At 39.9% G+C, this 25,511-nt stretch overlaps 2 protein-coding genes across 2 annotated transcripts; one reads left to right on the forward strand and one right to left on the reverse strand.

Annotated features, from left to right (window-relative positions):
• Positions 1-975: 975 nt before the first annotated feature.
• On the forward strand, positions 976-23,110 carry tomm7 (translocase of outer mitochondrial membrane 7 homolog (yeast)). Its single transcript, XM_048230486.1, has 3 exons — positions 976-1,160; positions 11,835-11,883; positions 22,915-23,110. Exons 1-3 carry the CDS (start codon positions 1,058-1,060, stop codon positions 22,928-22,930), a joined length of 168 nt encoding a protein of 55 aa, XP_048086443.1. The 5' UTR covers positions 976-1,057; the 3' UTR covers positions 22,931-23,110.
• Positions 23,111-23,581: 471 nt separating this feature from the next.
• LOC125284983 (interleukin-6-like) lies at positions 23,582-25,095 on the reverse strand. Its single transcript, XM_048229166.1, has 5 exons — positions 25,080-25,095; positions 24,798-24,973; positions 24,602-24,697; positions 24,165-24,305; positions 23,582-23,794 (listed from the first exon to the last, which is right to left on the reverse strand). Exons 1-5 carry the CDS (start codon positions 25,093-25,095, stop codon positions 23,582-23,584), a joined length of 642 nt encoding a protein of 213 aa, XP_048085123.1.
• Between the last annotated feature and the right edge of the window lie 416 nt (positions 25,096-25,511).

Raw genomic sequence — 25,511 nt, forward strand, 5'->3', positions numbered from 1 at the left:
GGAATAACAGTACAGTGCATTTTCATGCACTGTAATAAGAAGAAGCCTAGGAAGAACAGTACAGTGCATTTTCATGCACTGTAATAAAAGGTCTGTAGCATAGGGAGAGGGATGTAAAAGTGCTAAAAGTCATGTAGGTGTGTGTGTGTGTGTGGGGGGTTGAGAGTTGGGAAATGTTTGAGAGTGCTGAGGAGTGAATGTGTGCAAAGTCAGTATAGTGTGAGTTCAGAGTTTGTTTCGATGATGTCATCGCCACACCTCAACTGCCCTGGAGAGAGCAGCCTAAACCATGCAGCTTCGAGTTCAGTGACAGTGTAACATAGGCTGTATACACACTTTTGTGACTGAGGACTATCTGTAGTCTAATAAAGCTATTAGTTGAGTGTTTTTTCACTTCACATCATTTCTTAAAATTTGTATTTCAGGTAGTCAAAATATGACCTCATAATTAAAGGTGCAGTCAGCAATCGTACGTGATTTCAAACCATTACAACTTTTTGTCACATTCAGCAGTCATCTCTTCATGACCACTAGAGTACACTGTAGGCAGCCCATGGCTCCGACAACTGGAAACAAACAAAGTGGTGGCAGCCTGTCCCACCCAAAAAACAAAACCCTGTGTGTGGTTTCTCTGGGAATACTGAAGGTAGGGGTGAGCTACCTCTCTGGAGTGTTTCGCTTGGTTCTTGTTTAAATTATAATGTACTTTGTTTTGGATAATTGACATCTAATTTCTTGGCGCAGGACTTTGAGTGCAATGGCAATAGTCCCCACATTCTCATAGGTGTTGTAAATATGAAAATAATTGGAACCGTTTGAGGTGACTCCACTCTCTCGCTGTGAAATTAAATAAAAACCATCATCTGAAGCAGTGCAGCGGATGGTGTCGTTGTGCACAAGCAGTATACTGTCACCAGATGGCGCCAGACTGCTTGCAAGGAAATCGGATCCGACAGTGTCGTAAAATAATGCATGGCACCATTTACGGCCACGCATCGCAACCACCATCTGATGTCCTTCAGAACCTCATACCTCTAGCTACGGAGATCGCCGAAAAATGGTCAAGCTCAGCAAAGAAGCCAAACAGCGGCTCCAGCAAGTGTTCCAGTGTGGGCAGTTTGTTGTCCGGTGGGGTTTCATCCCCACTGTTTTATATTTGGGTCAGTATGATTGGTATATAACAGCAGTGTTAATCACCATAGCTAACTACGGTTAGCATGTTAACAGCCTGCTTGTGAGCTTTGCTCATCTCCACCTCTCACTACGATAGAGAACGTTTGTGTATTCATGCTTAATTTGATAAAGATAATGTCAAGATTGTGAAAATAGAGATAGGTATAAAGGTAAAAACGGCCCGTTAAACCATTGTGCAAAAGTAGCTTCCGCACGATTGCTAGCTATTTAGCCACACGGGTAGCAAATGACGTTGGTAAGGTGTTGACAAGGTGGTTGTCGGATGCCGTAAATAAGTGTTGATATTTGGAGAGTTCCATTTCTGACATGAGAGATTTAGGCTAGTTCCCGGGTTTGAAGGAGGTGTTTATGCTGCCATGGGGTACCTGCATGCCATTTTCTCATATTTCTCTCTTCTCTATCTTGGATATTTTAGTCACTGTAAGTTAGTGGGGAAAGGGTGTCTGCGGCGTTGAATGGAAGTTGCAGCACGAGTCATCTTCATACCAGAAGGAAAACTTAGATAGAGGACAGAGCCCCCGTTACCAGTGTGGGCTTGGTGCGGCTACAGCTCTAGCCTAAATGCGGGCTTCTTTTGTTTTAAGTTAAGTTGAGGATGTTGAGTTACGTAGTGTCCAGTGAGGAGGGATGCCATTGAAATGTAACGTGAGGTAGTGTGGATAGGTGACCTCCAGGCCACGCACGCCAGCCAACATCGGATTTTCGGGTTTCTGCACTCCTTGCCACACTGACGTCACGCAAGCTAGTCATCTACGTAGGGTATGCCCCAATCCCATTTTACCCCACCGTTTCCGCCTCTCAAAACTCCGTCAGTGTCTTTGAATACATTATTATTGTGTCATTCCGGAAATTATGTGCGTGATAGTGAGAGGGATGGGGGCACTTGCTCAAGACCGCCGAAGGAAATGTGGAAGTTATGTTAGGATATGGTTAGTTAGGTACGTTATTAGCCTAATACATCATTCTAATCCCTATTTAATTCACATTCAAGATCATTAGTGGAAATTAAGAGAAAAATGTTATGAAAAATATTAAGGGCATTTTCATGATGGGTGGCAAGCTGTCATTCTGAGTGGGCCTGGATATATTTGCCAGTGAGTATGGGAAATCACAACTAAAACAGATGTAATGTAGCATACATGCATGAAATGAAATGCAGCCTAAATTTGGCCAACATCAAAGCAATTGCATTGTGGATGGGTGGGTTATGCATAATCAGAAAAAGGAAAATAGTTAAGACCATGTTATGTCTCAGAGCTAAGACCTTGTGTGTTGTAGACAGTTGGCTAGATTTGCAGTAGTGGATAGGGGGACATCCCAAATGCCTATAAACGCCACAGAGATGCCGGAGTTGCATTGATAAATTTGGACATGGCTTGCATAGCAAAACTCGCATCGTCACAAAAACATGTGGGGAACTCCTAAGATGTGCTCAGATTTAATATGGTCAGAGGGAAGTCACAATATGGTATCGGCTCAAGTGTATTTCCTCACATTTTAAATGTCTGCACTTTGTTGGCTTTGTGAAACTCAGCAGAAGGCACACACATCCAGAACAGGCGAACTGTAGGTGCTACACAGACAAATAGTCAGTAAATAAGGTAAAGAGTAGCTCTTTCTTCCAAATATTTTAAATGAAATGCCTCCTTGAAATCATCTTCAAATAACAAAAAAAGATTGACACCGGCAGTCTGTTCAAATGAGTTAGAAAATATGGGCATGTCGAATATCCAGTATCGTGAATCTCTTATGTTCAGTTGAGAGTTGGCAATGCGTCTGCTGTTCGTACACCATAACATTTTCAAGCAATTTCATTCGGATACTAAATTTCCAAAGTTGTAATGAAATCATGGGAGTTTTTTACTGGAGTCCTGTCATCTAGATTGTTAAATGTAAGCGGTTGTAAGTCAGTCTGAGTCAATCTTTTTCTAGTTGTGACGTTATGACAATATCAAACGTGTTATAATCGCAAGTCTTTTAGTCTTGGCTCATGCAGATACTGACGTGGACGATATAAATACCAATAGTGAGCTTTCTCCAGCATGGTTATTTGTTATCTTGATTCTTATAAATTATTATTATTCCACCTGACAAAACAACTCTACAGCCTAATGACCTGCCCGAAAATACTTCTACGGATCCAAACACTTCACCTTCACCTTGATGTCGTTACATAACACTGCAGTTTGGGGATGTCACACATGAAACGATGCTTCAGATACACAAAAATATGATTTTGATGTAAGTAGACTATATGGATCATGTATACAAGTCTTTAAAAGTCTGTAAAAAATGACCCTGCAAGATTCCTAGTTGTTGCAAATTCACAGTCTGTGACTATACAATCTGTGACTTGTCTTTAGATATGAGAGCGTGTGAGACTGTAGTCTTTTAAACAAATCTTTTCTAAACCTTTTCAAAGTCTTCTGATGGGGTAGCATTACTGGGTCTTGACATATTTGCAAATATATGTTCATCTCGACACATGCTCCTTTGCAACGAGGGCTGTTTGTGAGTTCACCAGCGGCGCCATGGAAACGCAAATGTGCTTTCTAGCCTTTTTTTCCTCAGGTGTTAGTTTCGGTTCACACTGCATAGGTTTGTGATCTTAACAAGAAAACATATTTTTTCACTATATGTGAATCCCCTCAGCTCTCTTATCGTAGATTGTAGATGCTCATCCACCTTCAGGTGAAAGTTCTCAGTTAACTCCCCGGGTTGCAGATGGAGTAATTCCTCCGAATAGTAGGCTACGCAACTTGGTCTCTAGTACAGGCAGAGGTGCTTTCTTCAGTTTTTACACTTTCTGGTAAATGGAAAGGATGTGTGTTATAAAAGAAATGTGAAAAAAATTAAAGTGTGCCCTATGGCGTGGGCCTCCATTGATGTCAACGCTTGGTGGCAAGACTTAATTGGCTTGTCACAGAGGAAGTCATCACATAGCCCCGCCGTTCTGATTGACACGTGAGATGAATTCCTAGAATGGGCCCTGCTATGGGTACTGGGTAGTGAGAAGGTTGCACATCCTGAATACTAATGAAATTTGTGTGTGATCTGACCATCTTCTTAATCATAACATATCTTTACTACCAAAGCGTCTATTTTTACGTATTCGGGCTGGTGGCGGCGTTTGCGGTCGAGCAGTAGGAATGTCACCCTCTGTCAGTCAGCCTGTCGGTCAGCCTGCATGTAATTCTGTTTAAAGCTACTGTAGTTTAGCAAATTGGAAAATGGTTGATGGATTCACCTCTCACTTAACTGTTCAATTCATTTTTTTATTTTTTTATTTCAAGTGCAATATCACCAAGACATGGTCTCGAAACACTGTACAACAGGGATTTTATTAAAGATTAGGATAAAAAAAATACATAAAAACACAACAAAATCATTGCAGATATATAGGTACAAAAAAAATGTAAATAAAAAGTGGTACAAGGGTAAAAACAAAGATGGAGGAAGTCATAATGATGGTTCATAATGTTTGGAAAAAATAAATGTTTTGATTTAAAAGTGGTGATAGAGCTGGCTTCTCTGACATGCAACGGAAGGTTATTCCAGAGGTACGGTGCTCCAGAGGCACGGTGTCCTGCCGATATCTTTTTGACTCTAGGAATTTCTAAAAGATTGACACTCAGGCAGCGGAGTGGCCGTGCGGCAGTATAGGGGTTAATCAGTTCGGCTAGGTATGAGGGTGCAAGGCCATTCAGCGATTTATAGGTTAAAAGGAGGATTTTAAAATCTGCTCTTGCCTCTATGGGTAGCCAGTAGAGTGAGATTAAAACAGGAGTTATATGATCATATCTCCTGGTTCTTTGTCAGTACCCTGGCTGCTGCATTTTGGAAGAGCTTCTAAGTGAACATGCAAGGAGGCTGGAAAACAGGGCATTCCAGTAGTCTAGCCTAGAAGACACTAAGGCATGAATCAAAGCTTATGCATCACGCTTTGTTAAAATCGATCTAATCTTTGCAATATTGCTTAGATGGCAAAAGGCAGTTTTTGTGGCAGACTCGAGTCGAAAATAAAACCAAGGTTTTTAACAGTTTTGCACTAAATGATGTCGCAACCATCTATGCACACTCTTAAGTTCCTCTGAATTCTTGCACTTGGGAGGCCTTACTACCAAGAGCTCTGTTTTATCAGCACTCAACAGTAAAAAGTACACATCCATTTCCTGATTTTGGATAGGCAGTCCTCTAGTTCGTTCAGTTGTGTGGGGTCTTTGGCATGAGTAGGGACATAGAGTTGAGTATCGTCTAGGGCTGGGATAAACGATTAACGATAAACGATTTTTAAATAAAAGACTATACAAGTGCAAAGTAATGCATTCTTAGTCAGAGGTAGCATTCAATAAAGTTCAGTAGTGTATGTCTAATTGAGTGCCTGTCATTTTAAGACGTTCGTGTGGGAATCCTTGCAATTTACATTAACACAGTTAAAAGGCTGCTGATGTATGGATGCAATTCATAACGTAGTTAGTTCAAATAACGGTTCGTACTTCTCCTTTGGACAAGCACTTTTGAGTCTTGGAAATGAAATTATTTTATCTTATCTTTAATTTAAATAGTAGGCCTACAACATAGAACATCAATGTGTTGTGGCCAGTTTTGATTTCGTGGTGCCCAGCCACAGATTAGTCAACGTATGGAAAACACTGAAGGTGTAAAATTAAAAATATTTAGCAGCACACGTTATGCTTGACGAATCGACGCTCATATTTTGCGTCAACGTATTTTTTGTCGACGCGTTGTCCCAGCCCTAGTATCGTCTGCATAGCAGTGAAACTTTATGTTGAAGGCATTCATAATATTGCCAAGCGGGAGTAGATAAATGCAAAATGAAATAGGGCCAAATACTGACCCCTGTGGCACACCGAAACTTACATTGGCAGGCTTAGAGGAGGTGGTGTTGTCCACGCATTGGGATCTATTTGACAGGTAGGAATGAAACCATGATAAAGCTGACCCTTATATCTCAATGTACCTCTCTAAGCGAGTATTGTGTGGTCTATTGTGTCAAATGCGGCACTTAGATCAAGGACCAGCAACAGGGAAGTTTGCCCAGAGTCTACTGTTAGCAGTAGGTCAATTGTCACTCTGGTCAGAGCTGTTTCGGTAGAATGACAGGAACAGAAACCGAACTGAAATTTCTCAAATAGACTATTCTGGGATAGATGGGTTATGAGTTGGTCAGCAACAGCGCTTTCGAGTAGTTTTGACATAGATAGCAGATTTGATATTGGTCTGTAATTCTGCAAGATTTGTGAATCCACGTTTGGCTTTTTTAGTAGTGGTTTAATAATTGTTTTTTTAAAGGCTGATGGAACTGAACCCGCTGATAATGACCTATTTACAATGTGAAGATAGGGACTGAGAAAGACAGGTAGTAATTATTTAAATAGACTGTTTGGAATTGGGTCTAATGAACATGTGGTGGATTTAGAGGTGCTAACCATGCTCATGAATGATTCTGGGGAGACGGTGGTGAATTGGGAGAGAGTGCAAGTGGTTTGGGCTATTGAGTTGGCGTCAGCCTCACCGATTGAGGCATCTTTTTTCTAATCAGATCAGTTTTGGCCTTAAAAAACACTTTTTTCCAAAAAAAAAAGTTTTCAGCAGTAAAAGTTGACTTTGTTACAGTGCTATTACGTGTTACTGTTGTTGCATTGTGCCGCATATTATCACCTTTACTCGAAATCAACATCAGGAGGTGCGTAGGTTAGGATATGCTATTAATACACCAGGAATGCCTAAAGCATGGAGCCTAGACGGGGAGTAATTCTTGATTCATCGCATTTACAACCCCACTGTGTATTTTGGTTTGCCAGGCACGTCACAGAGAGCAGATTATATGAAGAGCAACAGACTATGGGATAGAAGGCAGTGGAATGAGAGTGTGTTGTAAGAGTGTGCTGTCAGTTTTGCTAAATGGTGTCTCATCTGTTCTGAGCAAAGCAATTTCACAGATGATCCTTGGAAGAAGAAGTGAGCAAGGGAGAGTGAATTTGGAAGATTAGCAGTGTTTGGGAAAATGTTCTGTGGAAGTTTACAGCAGCATGTCTTGAGGATTTCATTTCAGGCCAAACAGTTTCCACTTAGTCAGGAAATTTCTGTGACAGGAAATAAGAGTGCTTGTTATCAGTCTCAACCAAAAAAAAGCTTAAACACACAATATTTGAGAATGGGTGTGACTGTTCACAGAAAAGAGCTTCTCCTTTTCAATGCAGCATATTGATACAACTTTGTCGAAGAAGTTTAATATATGTTGTCTGTTACATTTTCATTTGAAGAAATAACAAATCCCCCTAACATAAAAGACAAACAAAGCTTTTAGATATTAACTAAAGGAATGGCCCAATCACATTTCTATACTGCACCTGCATTTTGCCCCTTGCGCCTTCCCATGACTCTCAAGTCTCTTTGACTTCCAGAATACCAGCAACTACACCATGAGTAATTTCTCTAGAAACAGGAACTGTCCAGGGCACCCACGAGTCTGCAAAGAGCCAATGACTCAATTGGCAGGGCATGTAGTCTAGAAATCAGCTTGTCAATGATGAAACCCCAGTCAATCATCCAGAAATGGGAAACTTTTCAGAAAGGAAAAATCTGAACATGTATCAGTTCTACAACCCCAAAACAGAAAAGGTTGGGACGTTGTGTAAAATGTGAATAAAAACAGAATGTAATAATCTGCAAATCTCTTAAACTCATATTTGGTTGCAAAAAAGGATATAGACAACATATCAAATATTGAAAATGACAAATTTGACTATTTCATGGAAAATATATGTTAATTTTGAATTTGATACCAGCAACATGTTTAAAAAAAAGTTGGGACGGGGTAACAAAATGCTGGAAAAGTTGTGTAATGATAAAGAAAACAAAATGAAGAATGTTTAGAAATGAACTAATTAGGGTAACTGGCAACACGATTGGGTATTTAAAAAAAAAGCGCATCCCAGAGAGGCAGGGTCTCTTAGAAGTAGGGCTGGGACAATACGTCGACGCAAAATATGCGCGTCGGTTCATTAAGCATAATGTTTGCCGCTAAATATTTTAAATTTTACACCTTCAGTGTTTCCCATACTTTGACTAATCTGTGGCTGGGGGCCACGAAATCATTGAGCTGTGCTTTTTACGCACGCAGCCTTTCCTTGCCCCGGCCACTCTCTCTTGTAAGGAGCCCGCTGCTCCTCCTCTGCATGTGCATTTAACAAAATATTCACGATTGTTGAATGATTGTTGTTGCAACATAGAAGCATTGCATAGAACACGGTGGGCTAAATTGCTATTAAATCCGCTTTAGCATCGCGGACCATGCTGCTAAATTTGTTCAAAACTGCTGCATTAAAGTTAACTCTGCTAAGGTCTCATCACAACATAGTAGCCTACATTGAGGAGACCAAACTAAGTTAAGTTATGCAATCAAGCAGTATCTCAAAGCTAACGTTAGAATACTGTTCCGATGTCAAGTTTAGCATGCTTACTTACATCTGCTTGTCAATTTCGTTACTCATGTAGGGCTCATTTTATTGACTCTGAATGTTTGCAAAATCCCAATGTAAATGGAAAAGTGTTTTCCAAGACTCAAAAGTGCTTATCCCAAGAAGAAGTAGGCTACGAACCGTTATTTGAACTAACTACGTTATGAATTGCATTCACACATCAGCAGCGTTTTAACGGTGTTAATGTTAATTGCAGGGATTCCCTCACTTAGTCTTAAACTGAATGCATTCACCTACTGAACTGAACTGAATTCATTTCATTACTTTGCACTTGTATAGTCTTTTATTTTGGAATCTTAAGAGCAATAAACATATATTCCATATGTATATATGTTAAGGAATTCATGTTTTTTTTTCATTCAGATATGTAAATATCTGGGCAGCCGTGGCCCACTGGTTAGCACTCTGGACTTGTAACCGGAGGGTTGCCGGTTCGAGCCCCGACCAGTGGGCCGCGGCTGAAGTGCCCTTGAGCAAGGCACCTAACCCCTCACTGCTCCCCGAAAGCCGTTGAAGCAGGCAGCTCACTGCGCCGATTAGTGTGTGCTTCACCTCACTGTGTGTTCACTGTGTGCTGTTTGTGTTTCACTAATTCACCGATTGGGTTAAATGCAGAGACCAAATTTCCCTCACGGGATCAAAAAAGTATATATACTTATACTATATTTATACTTAAATCAACATGTATAAGTTGCTATTAGTCAATTAATGGGGAGATAATCGAATCGAACTGAAAAAATGAATCGTTAGATTAATTGATGCATCGAAAAAATAATCGCTAGATTAATCGTTTAAAAAATAATCGTTTATCCCAGCCCTACTTAGAAGTAAAGATGTAGGGGTATTCATCCCTCTGTGTAAACCTGTGTGCACAAATGATGCTTCTTCACATGAAATTGTGACATATTTAGGGAGTTCATCATCTACAGGACATAATATTATTAAAACATTCAGAGAATCCAGAGAAATCTTTGCAAACAAGGGAAAGAGCTGAAAAACAAATTGGATGTCCGTGATCTTTTAGAGCTCAGATGGCACTGCATCAACACCAGATCTGTTTCCAGACCTGTCATTGGATGGGCTCAGGAAAACCTCTGATAACCATTGTCTATGTGCCCAGTTTGATACTCAATTCAAAAACTGCAGCCAAAATTGTAACAGCTAAAATTGTATTGAGACATGATACAGAAAATGCCACCCTCTTATTTGGGCCTGAGCTAGAATGGACTGAGGTAACATGGAAAAAGGTCCTGTCGTTAGACCAATCAAAGTTTTCCATTCTTTTTGGAAATCATTGACTCATCTGGGCTAAAGAGGAGAGGGCCTATCCAAGTATTCAACCTATCCAACTTGTTTTAGCGCTCAGTTCGAAACCCAACCTCTATGACGGTGTGGAGGAGCATTAGTGCCTACAGCATGAGCATCTTGCACATTTGGCAAAGCAAATCAATTCTGAATAATGTATACAGGTTTTAAGCAACATATACTGCCATCCGGGTAATGTCTTTTCCAGGGATGACCTTGAATATTTCGGGAAAACAATGCCAAAATGAATTCTGCACATATTTAAATAGTATTTCTCCATAGAGGAAGAGTCCAGGTGCTAATTTCTCAAATTATGTGTGGAATGAAAAGCATGACTAAGAATACTCCATACTGTTGAGCAACTGAAATCCAATATCGGGGAGTAATGGGACAACATTTCATTCTCAAAACTGTAGCAAATGGTCTCCTCAGTTCCTAAACATTTTCCTAAACTACAGAATTGTGTTAAATGAAGAAGTGAAGCAGTACAGTGCTAAACATGCTTCTGTCCCAACCTTTTTTGAAACATGTTGCTGGCATCAAATTCAAAATTAACGTATACTTTCCATGAAATAGTCCAAAGTTTAATTTTTAACATTTGATATGTTGTCTTTGTCCTTTTTGCTGCTAAATATAGGTTTATGAGACTTGTATATTGTGACATTCTGTTTTTATTTGCATTTTACACAACGTCCCAACTTTTTCTGATTTGGGGTTGTACTTGCACATTTAACGCAAGGGATGTGAGTGACAGGTATGGCAGTTGGTGTTGGCACTTTGTAAGCTGTCCGTTTGTGCTCGATTCCCAAACGCCAGCACCTTGGCGCCTTACTGACTGGGTTTTTATTGCAGAATAGTTGCTCCTTTATTGCGATATGGAGGCGGAATGGGGCATTCTCGTGGAGCCTCATTATTCAGGAAGCAAATGTAGTCTTACAGGCGTCCTATGCATGTTTTTTCAACTTCAAAGACATTTTGATGGTAAGCTAATTTGTAAAAGGAAGAATAGCGTGCCTTAGCGTACCCTACACGTCTACGGAGGACCAGCCTTTCGATTTTGCTCTCCCCGATCTGGAGAATCACAAATTGCTCTACGGCAATTGTGCAGTAGCCTACTATTTCTAGGAAATTGTGTAATATTACCTTGTCAGTCCACATGGCTCTTTCGGAGATTATGCCAGTTTGTAAACAAATCCACACATACCATGTCCAGGTGGTACGGTGCAGGCCTTTCATGATTGACCATCATCCTTACTGAGTTTCCAGATAACTGATACTAGGAAAATTACCATCAGCAGCTATGTGGTCAGTGATTGTGATATCAGCAGACCCAGATACTAACGATAAATTGTTCTCATTTAAGGTGTACTAAGTTGTTATTGGTTGTGAAAATTGGAAGCATAGTGATGTTTTTCTCCAGAAAGATCCATAGAAAAGTGGTCAGATCATCAGTGCATTTATCTCTATAAGAGCTTGAAGTGTTGATGCAAAACGGTGTTGGTCCCTAATCCTTAATTTCCCCGTATTGAGTTAAAAAAGCGACAAATTGCCTGGGGTGGCTAAGGTGACTTCTCTAGAAAGCTTCCCTATTCTGAAGCCAGAAATTAAAACGCTTGCTCAACACTGTTCTATCTATGCATGAAATGGTACCTTTGGGATCCATGCATGGTAGGAACATCTATCCTATGTATGTCCTTTCTTCTGAGCGAAGACTGCATCTCTTCCTCTGATAATATATTTGTTATTGAAATCAGTCATTTGAACCTCAAAGCCAGCTTTAAAAGATTCAGAATGAGAAAATCAAATATTTTTGGTTGTTTGATTTTACAGGATTCAAACGAGGAGCTGATCCTGGCATGCCTGAGCCCTCACTAATAAGGTAGTCTGTCTCTGTCTGCCTGTCTGTCTGTCTGTCTGTCTGCCTGCCTGTCTGTCTGTCTGTCTGTCTGTCTGTCTGTCTGTCTGTCTGTCTGTCTGTCTGTCTGCCTGCCTGCGTGAGAGAAAGAGATTGGGATACGACATGCTTAGGCAGAAGGCATGATGCTCTCCGTTGTAAATTCGTAGGATTTTGTTCATGTTTGTAACATTGCATACAAGGATGATAGAAGGATGTTCAGTAGGGTCACTCTGTGTCAAATCAGATAAGGTTGTTGCTGCAGCATCTAAAATTTTGTTCAAACCTTGTCAAGAATGGGTCCCATGTCTTCATAGTATTTTCTAGCCTGACTATACTCAAATTCTATTCTAATCAATTAAATTCAAATGTATTAGTCACATACAATTATAAAGTGTATATGTAGTGAAATGATTTCTCCACTGTCTCCATGGCTGTGTAATGTGTAAATAAATAAGTAAATAAATAGAAAAAAAGAATAACATTTAATGTCTAAAGTGCATGAGGTGTTTCCAACATGCTTGTGTTCTTGCTACAGTCCTCATTCAGTATCCGTATAACTTGGGGATGAAAACTTTTCTGCATTCTCTCTGTGTTGGCCCTCAGGCAGCAATAACTCTTCCCAGAGTGTAGGGCAGAGAAGCGGGCAGTTGTTAGGGTGATCTCTGGTGATTTTCTTTACTCTGGACTTTAAAGGGACACCAGGCAAGCCTGATGCTTTTTCTCTATGAAACTCCCCCTCGCTCGGTCTAAAGCTCTTTTCCTTTTCTTATGTCTTCATTCGCCCTGTAATGAGTCATTTAACCATATACCGACTTTCGAAGATGAGTAATTAACACGAAAATGTTGCCTGGTGTCCCTTTAATCTCCTGATGTATATATTTCCTCTAGGTTGGGTAGTGCACTCCTGGTGATGCGTTCAGCTGATCTCACTACTCTCTTTAGGGCTTTACAATCTTGCTGAGTGCTGTTTCCATACCAAGCTGTTATATTCCCAGTGATAATACTTTCAATGGTGGCTCTGTAAAAGTTCTTAAGTAATTGCTGAGGTAGCATAAGTACTTCAGGTGTCTGAGTCATGTACTGCCATACAGTCATGTGTGTAAAGGACAGTGGACTTAAAACACAGCCCTGTGGTGCTCCTGTGTTGAGGGTAAGGGATGAAGAGGTGTGGCTACCCACCCTCACCACCTGGTGTCTACCAGTCAAGAAAAATAAATTAAAAATAAATTTACACAGAGATGAATGCAGTCCAATATCTTCCAGCTTAGTGATGAGTGTAACAGGTTTGATTGTATTAAATGCCAAACTGAAATCTATAAACAGCATTTGCACATAATCCCCTCCCCTGTTATGAAGGTGGGCTAATTCAGTGTGCAGTATAAAATTAATGGCATCATCAGTAGATCTATTAGACCGATAGGCAAACTGCAGGGGATCTAGATTTTGGGGCAATGAGGAGCAAATGTAGTTTTTAACTCTCTTCTCAAAGCACTTCATAGCTATAGATGTCATTGCAACAAAGCGGTAGTCATTCAGGCTGGCAGGATGTGAATTCTTTGGAACAGGAACAGTTGTTTTTAAAACATGTTGGTACAGTTGACTGGGCTAAAGAGAGATTGAATATCTCTGTGGAGACTGGTGTTCAATGGAACAAGCCCAGATCGAACTTTCCAACCTGTGGGCGGGGCTCAATTCGGGCTGGCTTCCATGCTTATTATTTTCAGCCCTTGAAATTACTTCTTTTTTACAGCCTGAAAATCACATTGTCTGGGAAGCAATGTTTGAGCATTAAAGGTTGTATCATCGATAGATGTTCAAACAAAACAGAGAGCTAGCTCGCTACTCCTTCCCCCTCCCTCCCGTGCAATTGAAACTCTCCTAAACGCACATCTCGTCAGTTATTGGTTGAAACACTCTATTTTGCCTTTGAGTGGTTGCCATTGTTTTGTTGTTGGTAGCAATGTTTGTATACAGATCTCGGAGCCTAGGCTGCCTACAGAGATGCGTTTTTTTGACTATTCAATCTCTCTTTAGCCCAGTCAACTGTACCAACATGTTTTATGGGGCAGGCAGCAAGCAGATCGTTAGGAAAGATTAGATGAATGTGATTATTTATGTTTGGACCTTTTTTGGCCCTAAAATCGCTGATACAACCTTTAATATTAATGAAACATATTATTCATAGGCAGCCCAAACTTTGTAGGGAACAACCAAGTTCTCAGTATGATTTTCCCTAGATTTGATGCCCTAGATTTGGAAAAAAAGTGCAAATTATTTTTCTTTACATACATCTTATTAATGTTTGAGCTCTCCACATATAATGAGCTTGAAGATTTTAAGGATTAAACATTAATTAAACGTAATTGTGCACCATGCTTTACTGTCTTTGCAGTGTACTGTGCCTTGAATTCAGTAAAGCATGGTGGTGCACAATTCATGTTATGGGGATGTTTCTCATACTGTGGTGTTGGACCTATTTATCGCACACCAGAGATCATGGATCAGTTTCAATCGGGGCTTGAAAACAAAATTATTTTTCAAACGTTCCGTTCCGAACGGTTCAGGTAGGCCTATGTTTAACGTTTTCGTTCTTGCATGCGTTCCGCCACCAACATATCGGTCCTGAACCGGTTCGGAACGCAAAATATCATTCGTTCTTAAAGTTCCAGCAGTGTTTGGCGGGCCAATCAAGTCTATTTTTGTGGACTTTACCTTAGAATAGACGTACTCATTATTTCCCCTTGATTTAGCCTATACCCGTAGCTATGCCCAAAAATAATAAATCACAGGCGCATCCAAAAACATTTAGATGGGCTATCCATCCCATAGCCTACAGACTTACTGTAGGCCTAACCTATGCCTATAAATAATTTCTTATCAAAAATATTTCTGGATATGTGCTAAACTCCTTACCTGGTTGTAGCCTAAGTTTTATCCATATGGAGATCTTCAAAGGCTTGCGCTATAATTCCAACCCTGTTTATAAACAAACCTGTCTGTTGCTGACAAGGCCTATCTCAAATTTCCCGTTTAACTCTTCTACATAGAATAGGCTATAATTACGCAAACATTTAAAATCCCGACAAGGCATGGACAGGCAAAATAGGCTATTACGCATAGGCTACAAACAATTTCCAAATCAGTTTCAGTAGCCTACGCTACGAGCTGGCCTAAGATCCGAAGTGGCAGACGCCCTGGTTTCAATACATCAAAATATTTGAAAAGGTCATGTTGTCTTATGCTGAAGAGGAAATAAGTAAGTAAGTATATATACTCTTTTGATCCCGTGAGAGAAATTTGGTCTCTGCATTTATCCCAATCCGTGAATTAGTGAAACACACAGTGAAGTGAAGCACACACTAATCCCAGCGCAGTGAACTGCCTGCAACAACAGCGGCACTCGGGGAGCAGTGAGAGGTTAGGTGCCTTGCTCAAGGGCTCGAACCGGCAACCCTTCGGTTACAAGCTCGAAGCCCTAACCAGTACACCACCCAGAAATGCAGAGGAATTGTGGAATGTCATTCAATCGTCCACGGCTGGAATACCTGTTCACAGGTGCCAGTAGTTGGTCGACTCCATGCAACACAGATGTGAAGTAGGGCTGTCAGTTTTGTGAAAAAATCCTGTTCGATTCTTGAGACATAATTGTTCATTGAATCGATTGTAAAATTGATTTTTCATGTCTAAAGACGTTTCAATTTTCAACACCAAATATAGGACAATCCACGAACAACTAACAGGCATTAGGACGAACGTAAAGGGGGCGCTTGAAGACGCACAATGGCGTGAAGTTTCGTGCACAATGACAAATAGGAGTGTAACATTCTTGAAAAACAATAAGCAGAGTGGACTGCCATAACATCAGTGAAAAACATTACTGCAGGCTTCAACGTGGCTGCGTTTACAATTAGAAATGTCAAACAAATTTCGTCTCACGACTGCACAGTTTGCATACCGCTTTGTCCTTCTCCATAGTTTGAAATACCCAAACCCCGAAGTGCTTCCATATCGAACTCCTCAAGTTATTAGGGCCTATCACTCGTATCTCTCATGTCGCACAGGTTGATCCCGTTGTCCTCAATTTTTTGACAAAACACCAGCACAGCAGCCGATTGAAAAAGCTGTTTCCGGTGCATAAAATTGGTGGGAATTTTCTTTTTAGCTTTCGCAATGCTTACTGCACTTCGGAATTATTTGTTATTTTTCTGCTTGTTCCTGAGTTTTGTTACATCTATCTTTTTCATTTCTTTAATTCGTTTAAAATTAATAGTGTACATATTTGGTTAAAATCGATTCCCTATTTTAGTTTTCGAAACTTGTGTTGGTTGGTCCAATCGATTGTGCAATCGATTTTCGAACGTAAAGTGACAGCCCTAATTAAAGGAGTTTGAGTCGTGACTCACTCAGATCTTTCACCCGTGTCTTTAAATTAACCCATGAGTCGCGAGTATCTAGTATCATTAACTCGGATCAGTTGAGTCCTACTACAATTCAATCTAAAACGATATAAAAGCGCCACACACAAACCTCTTGCAACATTAGCTATCCTCCTAGCCCTAGCCATCGTAGCTGCCAAAAATGTAACAATTTCGTAGGCAACCACAAATCCACAAATCAACTCAAGCGACTGAGTGAGCAGGCAGTCCGAGATAACTGGTTAACTTCCCGCAGAGCCGGAAACATTGCAGACTCACAGACCATGGGACTCAGATTGGAGAGGCTGAGTAGCAATCCGGGTTAGTCGGATCAGCCGGCCGGTTAGGCTACGTTGAGTACGAGTCAGTCGAATCAGCCGGCTACATTGTCATGAGTGGATCTGCAAGAGCAAGTAGCTGCTTCTCGAGGTGAAAAGCAATTCCACAACAAAAGCCATTCTTTCACTTCTGAAATAACATTCAATGTTCTGCATGTAGCCTAGACATAATTAGATTTAGATGTAGCATATTAAAATGCAATTAGGTCGTGCAGACAGTCCGAACTGCACGCTCATGCTTGAGTATCTACCCGGGTTAGTCGAATCAGCCGGGTGGGCCGGTTACGTTGTTATGAGTGCGAGTCAGCCGAATCAGCCGGCTACGTTGTCATGAGTGGATCTTTAGAGCAGCGAGTAACTCCTCGTTAAGGTGAAAAACAAATCCACAACAAAAGCCATGCTTTCACTTCTAAAATAACATATGTTCTGCACGCATAGCCTACTTTAAAATGCAATTAGGTCGCGAAGACAGTCCGAAACATTGCAAGCTCTGTATGGAGAGTAGGCTAGCCTACCTGGGTCAGTCGGATCAGCCAGGCGGCCGGTTACGTTGTTGTTATGAGTGCGAGTCAGGCGGCTACGTTGTCATGAGTGGATCTTTAGAGGAGCGAGTAACTCCTCGTCAAGGTTAAAAGAAAATCTACAAAAAAAGCCATGCTTTCACTTATGAAATAACATATATTCTGCACGCATAGCCTACTTTAAAATGCAATTAGGTCGCTATAGCCTGTATGGAGTTGCTTTAAAATGCAACTAGATGTACCAATATAGCGGTACAAAATATGACCGCCAGTCAGTCCTGTACATCCGTTCCTTGAAAATAAATCACACTTCAATTTGTCTCCATATTTTACTCCATCCCCACTCTTTGAAACTTTTGTGTATGCTTGTTTGGCATGCCTGAGTGTGTGTGTGCGGATGCACAGAAAGTACCCTACTGGTGCTGAAAAGGTGAATAGATTGTAGAAATAGCCAAAGAAGATGTAGAATTGTTATAAAACCTTTAAAATCTCTAAACAATCACAAGTAGGGCAGTTCATCACAGTTCATCCATTGCAACTGGATTGATGAAAGGTCACTTTACACCTGTAGGCTACATTGTATTTGGGAAAAGCAAAAGGTATCAGCATAATGTTATTTTCTTTTTTTTTTTTTTTATGTATTTATAAACAAAAACATCTCTGTCAGTTCCATGCCGTTTTCAACAGCTATCAAAAACAAAGGTCATTTTGGATGGATGGATTTTTGTGAATGTTTCTTCTTCTACATAAGATTTTAGTCATCTTTAGTTCATGTAATACTTTATTGTCAATGCACAAATTAAGTAACAGTAGTCTGAAACGTTATTGTTAATGCACAAATTAAGTAACAGTAGCCTAGTCTGAAACGAAGTGCTGTTTTTTACATCTAACCAGTGGTGCAAATAACTGACATGTCCAAATGGGCCTTGATGAAATGCGTTAAACTAGACTGTTCATACACATTTTAACGGGCCAAAGTTGAAGAGCTTTTGTCCGTTATTGTTAGTGCAAATATAGGCTGATTCATGTTCCCTTGCATTGTTTAACTGGGGTCCATGGCTAGTCTGGCTTTCATCAGACCAAGCTCAATCTTTTAAGAAATCAAAAAATAAATAGCGGGCAGATCAGGCTGGGTTCACCCAGCCTAGTCCATAGGCACCGATATTGTTTAATTTTCCGATTGAGATATACACGCTCTGGCTATTCTAAATGCAAAAATGCATCAGGGAGTTATGACAAAACGGTAACTAACAAACTAGATCCTAATAGAAAGTTGTTAGCTTCCCTAAGCTACAGGTAGGATTATAAGGTAAGCCTATAGACAACATAAATTGTCAATAGGCTATGCTATAGCGACACAAATAAAATCTCCTTTGGAAACCAATGGCTTACCTTACAGTATCAAGCGGACTTAAACTGTCATATTGTGGCTTAAAGTTGTAATAACATTCACGCAGCTCCATGAGTCAAGGAAAGCGCAAATGAAGTAGCCACTTCTAAATGGGACCTACTACACAGTAGCTTAAGGTGTTTTGCTAAAACAGCCATAATGAAATGAAGGTGTCATTGTTTGGATACTTCACACACGTGCTTTTTAATTTCACAGACTACAACTACCAAGCTGTAATCAAAGCACATCGATTCCCCTCTCACACCCTGCACGCACTTAAAACAAAATAAACAGGCGCCTCAGTCTCAATGCATGTATAGGCAAAACTGCATCAGACCGGTGTAACGTTGGTAAATCTTCCATTGCACAGAATGATTTTTTGTAGCACGCGGCAATAAATGACAGTCGAAAGATACAAACAGTGCTGCTATACATTTGTTTGGTATAACCAAGATTTATAGTTTTCTACAAATGCAATAAATCAAATGCCTCCATCACTCAACCAACGCTTAACGGTAACATTACCTAGGTCCTTATTGATATTACAAGATTAACGACCTGCAGTAAAACCAAGCATGTCCGATAAACATCCTCAGATTTATTTCGGGCTTCAAGAAGAAATGGGAATTACACTTCATGTGAACATCGCCCTATCCTTATTAGATGTTCGCCATGTAAATTACAGTCCTTGTATGAAGCGTCCATTGTTTTTTTTTCCAACCCCTTTAACTTCCAACAAAATTACGCCTCACTGCAACGATCGCCCATCTAGTGGACAAACGACTACTTCGCCAATACTGAAAATGCAGCCATGATGATGATAATGAATATTTATTTTGGCTTTCTTTTAATCCTACTGATTTTCATTTTTTTTTTACGGGGGCAAATCACAAATGAGTGATTATGAGCCAGGTTTATGTGGGCCCTTGAGACCAACATACCATAAAAGATTCACAGAGAACTGTGTCTGCCCTACCCCCTTCGGGGGTCCAGTCCAGCGGGGGCTGCAGATGAAAACGAAAAAAATGACGGTTCCATGCTATCCATATGGGGTACATGCTCACCAAGTTTTGTGTACCCGGTCTTTCAGTGTCCCGGAATCCTTGTTGGTGTAACGTCACTAAATGTACACATAAATTATTTTATTGTAAGGCCCCCATGAACGAAAGTACACAAAACTTGGCATGCATTCAGAGGGTGTCATAATGATCCTACACTTTTAATTTTGTGCAGTTTTGACCTTGTCAGCCAGAGATATTGAGATGAAAACACCTAATTTTATGCTTTTTAATTTTTAACTAGGTGGCTATACATGAAATAAGTGGTAATGGGATGGGTTGACATGCCCCTTAAGACCAACATACAAAAAAAAAAAAAAGGTGGACCTCCTAGGCCCCACGGTTCTCGAGATATTCACAGAAAACTGTCTCCGCCACCTACAGGCCAGTTGGTGTATAGTAACATAAATTAATTTATTGTGTGGCCCCCATGAACGGAATTCCACAAAACTTGGCGTGCATACAGAGGGTGTCATAATGATCCTACACTTCCAATTTCGTGCAGTTTTGACTATGTTAGGTCACAGATACCTTCAATTACACCACCTCATTTTTTTTTTGTGTTTAACTAGGTGGCTATACATGAAATGAGTGGTTATGGAATGCGTTGACATGGCCCCTTGGGATCAACATACAAAAAAATAATGGTCCTCCTAAACCTTCACGGTTCTCGAGATATTCACAGAAAACTGTGTCTGCCCTACCCTCCTTCGGGGGGGTGCAGTCCAGCGTGGGGCTACAGATCAAAACGAAAAATCGATGGTTCCATGCTATCCATATGGGGTTACATGCCCACACAAGTTTTGTCTACCCCGGTCTTTCAGTGTCCCGGAATCATTGACGGAAATTTGGACATGCGAAAAAAGAAAAAAAAAAAAAAAAATCTGACTAAACCTATATGACGCCCTGGCTTAAGTGCCGGGCGGTCATAATTAGGTCGAAGACAGTCAGGAACATTGCAAGCACTGTATGGAGTTGCTTGAGTAGCCTAGGCTAGCCTACCTGGGTCATTTGGATCAGCCGGGCGGACCGGGTTACGTTATGTTGTTATGAGTGCGAGTCATTCCGAATCAGCCGGCTACATTGTCATGAGTGGATCTGTAGACGAAGCGAAAGTAGCCTAGTTTCTACTGCGTGTCAAAGTGATAATAATAATAGGCCTAATGAGAATAGTAGTAGTAGTAATAATAACAATAATTTATTTTATTTACCGGCATTTCTAATTCCCTGTTTCTATGTCTACATTGAAAGTCAATTGCTTAGGCTAGGTTAAGACAATAAATAAACAGTCTGGCTCAAACTGCTTTCTTTCCCGTGAGTGGGTGGAGGTTTTGATGCTATTATATTAGGCTATTTTAAATTATATTATATTATATTATATTAGGCTACCTAACAGTAGTAGCTATGATTAATAGTAATATTAGTTGCCTAGTATTAGCAGCCTATAATACTTATTAGAATAGATTCCTAGTAGCCTACTATTAGTATATAGTAGTGGTAATAAACATTGTAGCAGAGTAGCATTAGACCTAGGCAAACTTTTCTATTGTTAACAAAACAACAACAAATAATTAATTATTATAATATAGGCTACCCTCTCTGTCAATAAGATCAAAGTTTCTGAACATGAGCACCAGAAAGATGAACAATGTGTGGATGCACTTTGACCAGGAGAGCAAAACTCTAAAGGCTAAATGCAAGTACTGCAAAAACCTGGTTTCAAATCATGAAGGATCCACATCCAACATGAGAAGGCACTTAACAAAATGAAGCACCCCACTGCACTGCTTGAACGTAGGATTGAATTTCTTTGCGATTTAGCAATACTGACTCAAGTGACTCAAGTGACTCGTTCAACCCGGATCAGTTTAGTGAGTGACTCTGAGAGAATAACCTGGATCCTTAAAAGGAATCGAGTTTGACAGGCCTAGCCCTAATGTGAAGCAATTCTCAGAAATAATGGTAGTGCAATTAGGTATTAGTGCAGTGATTCAAAGTAAAGCAAAATCTTGAGACATTTTTCAGTTTATGCAGTAAATGTTTGAGTTTGTAAAGAAAAATGCAAACAAGGTCTGGTCATGCCATGCTATTGGTCATGTTTTGATTTGAAATTGAATGTGCAGTGTTCCCAATGCATTGATATTATGGAATTCTATACAGCTATTGTAAAGATTTTGAGCTTTATTATTTTTTTTTTTAAAAGCACTGCTATTATTCTGCACATAACTGTACCATAGATAAATAAAGTAAAAAACATTCAAAAAACATCAGGGACAAGAAAATGCATAGCTGTAGAATATAACCAAGTAAGTGTATGTATTTAATGAAAAATGGTACATCATTGGCACTTCATACACAAAATGACTTTTCCCACATTGATTTGAGTGTTCCTACTAGCTACCCCACATACCATTTTAGTCCTATGAACATGAAAAAAGTGCCATCACACCTTTTTTATCCTTAATATCTTCATGTGCATTTATTGCAGAGACCTCAATTGATTGATAAACTCAACTGATTGATGCCCTGTGGGTACAAGGGCCTTATAAAATAAATAATTGCCATGCAGTACAAACTTTTAATGGTCCAGTCATACGGATAACGTGTTTGTCTTCCATCCTGCAAATTTTGGTCAGGCTAGGAATAATACTTTAAGATATTAATGCCCAAACAAGGCCTCCAAGATGAGTGTAAAAATTATACAAAATCAATTTTAGCAAAATTATAGCAAAATCTGAGATGGAGCCGCAGCCATTTCCTTCTATTTCTATTTATTATTTTTAATTCTGTGCTTCGACTTATTTTAATTCTGTGTTTTGACTTATCTTGTGGAAGCGTGTGTGTGTGTGTGTGTGTGTGTGTGTGTGTGTGTGTGTGTGTAACCTTGCATGCTACCTCTGCAAAATAATTGCCCTTCTGGGACAAATAAAGTGTTACTACTACTACTATTTTCCTGGATTTTGTCCTGTTTTGACACGGAATGACCCAGTAATATAGATTGAACCCTGCATTGAACTTGCCCTTGTTGAACGTAGAAAGGGCTTGTATACACTAACTGAAGATGCACATCCACATTCCACATTGAACATATGTTAAAGTATTTGGATACATTTTTTAAGAGACAACCTTCCACCTTTCCATTGGCAGCGAAGAAGGCATCTAGTAATCAGACTAGTGCACATAAACAAACAGTATTACGCAGTCAAGTCATGACTTTGAGCGAGGTTTGTTTATTGGATTCACCACTATAAAGTGCTTCTTTCTTCTCACTCCCCACCCTCTCTGGTGTAGTTTGCTGTGGGGCTGAGAGCTTGCAGTGATGACAATGAGAGATCAAGCCACTGTAAGCCATCTTCACCACACCATCATCTCCACCCATGGCTGCCGGCGAAAACCCCATGGACACACCAGGCACCTCTTGAGAGGACACACCACAGCCAACTGGACCCTCTGCTGTACTGGAATACAATGTCCAGTAAAGGACAACCTTAGTCTACTGCCTGGTGATATACATCAATGTCAGTTCTGTCTCCTAAGAGACTGTTTTTTTTTTTTGTAATACTTTACTCTGAAAGTGTCAGCAGGTGTAGGTAATTATGTCCATGAAGTGCTTGTCTTTGTCATTGAGGATTGTGCTGTATACATGTCTGTCCATTTTGATAAGTGTCTGTGTTTTATTTGCCCAATAAATTCCTTGAATGTTGATAAAATGATCCATTTCAACAAGAGGAGTCCAAACATTTTTGACTGTTGTTTTAGAGACCTTTAATGTTACAAACAAGTTACAAAACAGTTCCATAGTCATCATAGTGCATCATAGTCAAATGATTACATATAGAATAGAAAAATACATACAAAATAATATAATAATACAATACAATAATTTATTATATAAATAACCAAATAAATAAATGTGCAAAAAAAGAACATAAATAGGGCATTTCAAGTTATTTTCAAGTTAATTTAAAGGTGTCAACTCATGAGGTAGCTGATGTCTTCTCTCGCCAAACTTCCTGGTCCGGGTAATGTGGCGCAGAGCTCGATGTGCATCAATGAGAAACTGGTCAAAGCTACGCAGGATAGCTTTCGTTACCGTCTTCCTCTCCCACTGGCTATCTTTGGGGAGAATGTCCTCGGAAATTTTGTCATCATCGGCCCTGTCCTTGGGTTTCTGCTGTGATGACACCGATGGAACCATTATTACAGAGAATAGAAGAAGCTTACACCACCTTGACAATCACATTTCTATTTTCTCTTTTTCTGTAAGCCTATGTCTTGGAGTTCAAAAATGCTGATTGCTCATAAATTCCTCTTTACCAAGTCCACATAAGATTAGGCCTATGAGTCTTCAGGGGGGCAATTCGCGTTTCAACTGAATTACAATCAATAGTGGGTTGGGTCGTCTCTTGGTAAAGATGATGGACGATCATTAGGCATAATGTGCCGATTTAGATTACGCAGTGAAAGTTTGGATTAAACCAGAACAATTCTGCAGACAGCCAAACAGAACATTAAAACAACAAATAACAAGCCTAGCCTACCAAATCTTTGACGAGGTTTTGCAGTGTACTGGTCCTGTGGATGATTCCATCAACAAGAGTGGACTGGAATTCCTCCTTGACATATTGCATCTGTTTCACATACTGCAGAATGCCAGTGGCGATCCTTTTCAAGCATCTGGACTGCAAATGAACACGGTATGAGTTAAACATGTTGAATTAATTTATAGTGAATGAGTGCTGTATGACTGCTGGCTGTCTCTATGTTAGTCATATGGCACCTGCCTAGGGACTACAGATGGAAAGTGGTTACCTTTACGCTAATTCGGGCATATTTACATGGTGTTTTTATACAACAATGTTCATAAATATGCATGGTACCTATCAAATAAACCAATAATATAAATATCATTTTTTAAGTAGTGGTTTCTATTTGGACCAACACGGTCCAAAGCCTAACATTTAATGCCACGGCCTACCTTGTTGAAGTTGCCAGGGAAGCATCCATCAGATATGCTATTGATTGGTGATTTGATGTCATATGTGTCATCTACGTCCGAGAAGTTCGAATTGAACTGAGAGAGAAAAAAAAACATCGAACAAAGCATATTGTGATTTTCAAAAATAGCTACTACGACTCTTACTTACGACTCTTAAGCAGTACTTTATGTTTACCTCTGCCTTCAGTATAGCCACCTCCTCCTGTAGAAGTGACGCTGTCTTGACCACTGGATTATCTGTCTTGGCTTCAAACTCATCTCCCGAGACGTCTCCAGATTCTACTACGTAGGCTATTGACTTCCCTTCCGTCAACGAGAGGGTAGCAGCAAGAAGCGCGCAGATAAGTGAGCCTGCAATGAAGAAAGTGAGAAGCAGGATGAGAGAAAGTATCGAGGAGTTGCCTAACCCACCCATTGAACCAATAAGAACCTGAGAAAGTTTTGACGCTTCTCTTACTCAGTAGGGAAGGCATTTTGCAGAGAAGATAGTAATGAACACGTTTTGTCCGAATATTTATATAGATTCAAACTTAAGGAAATCCCAAAACCACTCCTACTAATAATTTCATAATGACTTAAAACTGAAAAAACAGCTGACGTATATTCCGTTGATTTCATTTATCCTGTATGACTGTGGGATGAATAAACATCCTATGAGTAGACGATCGCAGTATTGTGATAAAGCCTGCGTGTAAGTTATTAGGCCTACTAAAACAAAAAAGTTAAATGTATTTACTACCCCATTCCCTCTAGATTTTTTAAGAAAACTAGTCTACATTTAAATACAAAGCACCTTTTGTACCTGTCATGTAACCATCTGACAGGTTTAGGTAGGCCTACTCATACTTCTGAAATGTACATTATTTTTCAGTTTTGGGTAATCTTACTT

The sequence above is a fragment of the Alosa alosa genome, chromosome 20 (assembly GCF_017589495.1).
Source record: "Alosa alosa isolate M-15738 ecotype Scorff River chromosome 20, AALO_Geno_1.1, whole genome shotgun sequence".
Classification (NCBI taxonomy): Eukaryota; Metazoa; Chordata; class Actinopteri; order Clupeiformes; family Clupeidae; genus Alosa; species Alosa alosa.